This window comes from Phalangium opilio, unplaced genomic scaffold (assembly GCF_054372755.1).
Source record: "Phalangium opilio isolate 3A_F unplaced genomic scaffold, DU_Popi_V2 ptg000077l_1, whole genome shotgun sequence".
Taxonomy (NCBI): domain Eukaryota; kingdom Metazoa; phylum Arthropoda; class Arachnida; order Opiliones; family Phalangiidae; genus Phalangium; species Phalangium opilio.
The window spans coordinates 2,525,501-2,531,515 of NW_028324185.1; the positions used below are offsets into that span (position 1 = coordinate 2,525,501).

Below are 6,015 nucleotides of genomic sequence, written 5' to 3' on the forward strand. Positions count from 1 at the left end.
GTTGGGGTGGAAATCATGAAGACAGAATTAATTCATACGCTGCTGAAAAAATACTCAGAAGTGCGGCTGTAGGAAAAAGTGACTCAACATTCTCATCTGGAAAGAGCACGAAAGTTAAACTGATAGTGAAAGGCAGCGTAGCTGTTGAACCAGATTCAAATCTTGAAGCCACCACACACGTGTTTGAAAACGAAGAAGGAGCTGTCAACGCTGTTCTCGGAAAAGTCGATATTACTCAAGGATCTAATTCATTTTACAAGCTTCAACTTCTAAAGTCAGACGATGGAAACGATTACTATGTGTTTCGGAGCTGGGGACATGTTGGAACTATTATTAGTGGAAAGATGAAGGAACACTTTGATACTAAGTATAAAGCTGTTGCCGTATTCAAAAGGCTTTACGAAAAAAAACAGGATTGAAGTGGAGATCGGTTACAAGTTAGTTAAAGAGGAAGGTGGAACGACCAAAGATCCAATAGATCAACACTATGAACAATTGAAAACTGAAATTGAAGTATTAGATAGAGATTCCGAAGAATTCGAGACATTATTAACATACGTAAACAACACGGGCGCTGATTTTCACAGTGATTGTGAACTTGAAGTAGATCAAATATTTAAAATTGCACGTCAGGGATAACGCGAACGCTACCGAGAATTCCAAAAATTCCCTAATAGAAAGCTACTATGGCATGGTTCCAGAACCCCAAACATGATGGGCATTTTGTCTCAAGGCCTTCGTATTGCTCCAAAAGAAGCTCCATCTACTGGTTACAACTTTGGAAAAGGAGTGTACTTTGCAGATATGGTACTACACATAGCCTTTTAATAAAATTATAGGTTGCTAACTTCAAATATTTGATTATTTTAGGTCTCTGAAAGTGCCAAATACTGTTACGCCAGTCGAGAGAACAACACCGGGTTGTTGCTCCTCTGCGAAGTAGCTTTAGGAAATATGCTTGAGCTATCTGACAAGCAATTTATTGAAAAATTACCTAGAAATATGCATAGTACGAAGGGAATTGGACAAACCTTTCCAGATCCTAAGAAAAGCATTTTCATAAATGGTGTGGAGATCCCATTAGGACCCCCAGTTCAAGGTAAAATTAACTCCAGCTTACTCCACAACCAGTTCATTGTCTATGATGTGGCGCAAATAAATATTCAGTACCTTGTAAAAATGAAGTTCTGTTGGACCTAATAAAACAATAGGTTATTTAATTAATGCAAAACGTTTATTTACGAACATAATAAATTTAATAATACTGTTAAAGGGCAGACTCGGGGCTCCCACCAGGTCCCTAAAAGTCCCTATTTTCCTACAAGGTCATTAATCTACCCTAAAATTGGTATTCGGTCCTTAAATCACCCTATTTTTATAAACCTCAGAAAAAGTATAAGGGTGACCTGAAAATGTCTTGTCTGAGATTTTAGCAGAGCCCCAAATTTGCAGAGCTCGCTCCGGTTATTTATGACTTACTTAATGTTAAACTTAAACGAATTAATTGGCTAATTTTTATGACAATAACAACTCGTGAAAAAATTATTCGACTGAATTTAGACTGGTTTTCATATATAATCGTCATGTACGTTATTGCAAATGGTCAGAGAAATTTGTTCAAGTTAGTCAGGGAAAACCAGGAAAAGTGAGGGAATTTCATTCCAAACATTTTGTACGAACCCTGTAAAGGCCCATATTCTAGTTCAGTGGATTTTTTTAAAAACAATAAACATGATACGAAAATAGTTACTTCTAATCAGAAAACCTTCCTTATACATTAGAGCCAGTTTCAAGTCTTACCTACCGCTCCCTTAGAATAAGAATATAAACAAAAGAAAGTCAGAAATAATATCCTCTTTTGTCGAAAAAATAGAAAAGACCAGAAGTGAGATGAGACTAGAAGTGAAGGGCTCTAGCATTGATAGTAGATCCTGGCACTAGTGAACAAATTTGAGGATTTTATGCCGCTTCCCACGCGCTAAAACTAGAGAGAAAAAAATTGGTCGAGTTCCAAAAACATTTCCTATCCCCTTCCCCTCAACCTAAAGCGGCCGAACACGGACGCGGTTCCTTGAATCTAGTTCGGCCGTCTACCACCGCGAGCGTCTCACGTTTTGGAGGGAAAATTCAGAAACCGCAACTAGAGGGCCAACCGTTCTTGTGTTATCATGAATATTCACTTTCGCCGAGTGAAGAATTTGGTTAGCTCAATATTTCTGGTCTCATCTCACTTCTGAAAAGACTAATAGCATCTCTCTCGAGATGATGTCCTTATGGTAATAGGTTCCTAACTGTTTGTGATATTTTCACAGAATAGATATCATTTTGTTTTACCAGTGGTCCCTTTTTGGTTCCTACTTTTAAAATTTAGGTCCCTATTTTACCCTATTTTTATCGTGAAAAGTCCCTTTTTCCCCTATTTATTTTTGAGATTTTTGTGGGAGCCATGCAGACTGGATTTTGGGTAGAATATACCTTAAGTTCTTAGTAGTACGTGATTACAATCAGATGTCCATATCCCCCTCTCAGTATTTTCAATGAGTATATAAAAAAATTGATGTTTCCCTTACTAGCGCACACATTTCGCGCTGTTGAACTTTCGAACAGTGGAAAATTGACGTCCGCGTCGGGTTGTAGGCCTACAAGTTTTGAGGCAGGTTTATGTCGAAAGTGGAAATGTTTTCAGTGAAAAAGGTTTAATGTTACGCTTATCATTTCACCCTTTTTGAAGAATTTTTTCTGCATTGCGAAGTAATCTGTTTTTATTTAATAAACAAAAGGGTTCGTACGGAACCTGGAAAATCTGGATAAGTCGGCGATATGGAAAATAAGGGAATAAATCAGGGATATAAAATATTTTCCTCAAAAGTCAGGGATATGTCAGGGATTTCGTTTGGTATATCAAACCATGCTTCGAGCAATGCTAAATATGAGCCAGGTGTGGAAAGTGGGCTTTGGTAAATACCTTAAAATGGTCAGGGATATTCCGAAAATATGTTTAGGGATAACCTGCAAAAGTCGGGGATTTTCAATGTAAAAATATCGTACGAACTCTCTACTAGCAGAAGTATATGAACCGAAGTTACGTAAGAAAGTTAAGACTCTAAAAACTGTCCAACACATTTGACATAACGCGGGGCTTTAGAAAAGCAGAACCTTTCATCCCCCCTCGTCCTTGGCAGAATTATTGCAGAGGATTCTGGGACCAAAGACTATAAGTGACTGTGCCATTTAAGCCCGACTATATAGTCTTTGTTCCGGTATTTCAGTTGTTTTGAAAAAGTCGTCTGCTTGATCAAATTGAGCTTGACGTCCAAGGCTTAGGCTTAGTACCTGTTGTTTACTTCAACTTGCCGTTTCGGAACTGTATACCGATGGTTTCTGATTCAAATCGATCCCTAATTAAACGCAACTTCAATTATGGCCAAAAACTTAAAGGAGAAACTGAATATTTATCTAATATTAAACGACCCTTCGTTATTTCAAGATTCCAAAATTACAAAAACATTTTGGTAGGATTTTACATTACCTAACTAACCTAACCAACACTTGATTCTGATTAATTAAATTCGAAAAAAATAGTGAAAAAATTGTAAACCCGCCGCAATCTGGTCGATTTTTGAAAATTTGCAAATTGCATGTACTTACCACCATTAAGACCGCTACGCGCCTAAACGCATTCTGAAGACTGCCCTCAATCTTGAAAAACTACTCGGGGGGTAAATATAATAACAAGGACTCGCGACGGAAATATAGCTATGAAATTTTAAACACCCGCTGTATGATGTACATGCAAGCTCCAATTTTAAAAATAAACAACGATATTTTGCTAAATTGCGTAGATTATTTCGGAAGTAAATGAAGGTAAGCAATAATATTTTGGAAAAGGCGTAATATTATTTGGGAAGTAAATGAAGATAAACCACAATATTTTGGAAAAGGCATGATATTGTTTGTTAAGTTAGTGAAGATACATAGCAATATTTTTGAAAAGGCGGCCAATTATTGGGAAGCAAATGATGGTGAAGAACAATATTTTAAAAAGGCTTCAATATGTTGGAAGGAATTGTACTTTAAAAATTATACACTATTAACTGCAAAACTGTTTATACCGATGGCTAGCAAGTAAAGTGTGGCACTTAGCGTTACCCGAGAAACACCACTTGGAGGTGGCCACACGTCGTTTCTCATGAGGAGTTTTGATAAGGCAGGCCCCCTTGCCTACTGCCGGTAAAATCCAACCGGGAGTTTTGATAAGGCAGGTCCCCTTGCCTACTGCCGTTATAACCCAACCGGGGAGTTTTGATAAAACAGGTCCCTTGCCTACTGCCGCTATAATCCAACCGGGGAGTTTTGATAAGGCAGGTCCCCTTTCCTACTTCCGCTATAACCCAACCGGGGAGTTTTGATAAGGCAGGTCCCCTTGCCTACTGCCGCTATAACCCAACCGGGGAGTTTTGATAAAACAGGTCCCTTGCCTACTGCCGCTATAATCCAACCGGGGAGTTTTGATAAGGCAGGTCCCCTTGCCTACTGCCGCTATAACCCAACCGGGGAGTTTTGATAAGGCAGGTCCCTTGCCTACTGCCGCTATAATCCAACCGAGGAGTTTTGATAAAGCAGGCCCCCTTGCCTACTGCCAAAAACTCAGAAAACGTTGCCTTATTCGTCAGTGAATTCGGCAGTGTTTTCTTCGTTTTGGCCAGCAATTAAAAATGCTGGGTCTGTCTCGGGATCGAGAGTAGCCAGCTCTTCCTCCGAGACCCCGATTTCAATTAATTCAATGCCTTTTTTGCCCGGTCCAGGGTAGCAAGACTTTACGTCTTCCAAGAACCGAGCAAAATTGATTCCAGGAGGAAGCCAGTTTCCATCCTTGTCCTTGAAAAATAGGCATCGGTACCAATAAGAGGCCAAATAGCTACTTAATGATCTGTCTGATCTGTAGGACTTAATGGCATCCTTCACGTGTCTATTTCGGTTCTCGATGTTGTTCGTATGGGTGCGAGAATCTTCCGAGTTGACAAACTCGTACTTATGAAGCACGGTAAGGTGCTCCCGAAAGCCCATTAACGTACAATTCATGTACATAGGGGCTCCGTCAGACACGATGATGGACCCAGGGGTAATATATTTTGCCATTTGCGTCCAAAGAACAGCACGGGACTTATTTTTTACTTTCAAAAATAGGCCATCTTTTGTATCCCGGCAATAAATTCCAAAGATACAAATGGTTTCCCCGGTTTCGTCCACCTCCACAAACAGTCCTGGTCCTCCAATCTGGACTTTGTCGGCCCTATTAGAAATGACAATCTCCGTTACCTCACGACACATGGAAAATAATCCACAACGGTTCGTGAGGAACATTCACTATGGGTTGTAGCGTCAGTGACGCTCATTTTACAAACCCAAAGGAAAGCGAGGAAAAGATTGTCGGTAACCGACAAATTTTGATTAAAGAACCATGTGTTTTTGGAGGGGACGAAAGCCTTCACACACTCGGAAACCAAATGATCGGGAACCTTTTTCTTCGATGCCCTTAAAGCCTTTCGGTTGTTGGCTCGAGATTGCCCAGTGGAACATCGGATTACGTATCCAAACCGACTTTGGTTGTTAAACACCCCCACAAGAAATCCATCGATAATTCCATCGTGGAATTTATTTCCGCAAGTACAAGCAATCTTTCTTTCATTGAAAGAAGTAACGCTTGGAACCAAGTCCAATGAATTCACCAGAGTTTTAGCGTCCCTTTCAAATTTGGCCCTTAACTCTTCGTTCATACATGGAAAAAATCCACCCCAATTTTTTTAACGAAATACTGTGCAAAAACTGTTCGGCACTTTCAAAATTAGGGTTTTTAAAAGTTGGATTTTCCATTTTTGAAAATAGGCCAGCCACAAAACCAAAATGCTTCCCACCAAAAATGTGTTTCTTCCCACCAGAAATATCTCTTCCCACCAGAAATATCTCTTCCCAAAAAAAATATCTCTTCCCAGCAAAAATATCTCTTCCCAGCAA

At 39.6% G+C, this 6,015-nt stretch overlaps 1 protein-coding gene across 1 annotated transcript; it reads left to right on the plus strand.

The window, feature by feature from the left end:
- The first annotated feature begins 404 nt into the window (after positions 1 to 404).
- Positions 405 to 1,218, plus strand: LOC149656748 (poly [ADP-ribose] polymerase 1-like). The gene is made up of 2 exons (XM_089844787.1): positions 405 to 807; positions 871 to 1,218. Exons 1-2 carry the CDS (start codon positions 712 to 714, stop codon positions 1,198 to 1,200), a joined length of 426 nt encoding a protein of 141 aa, XP_089700913.1. The 5' UTR covers positions 405 to 711; the 3' UTR covers positions 1,201 to 1,218.
- Positions 1,219 to 6,015: the final 4,797 nt, after the last annotated feature.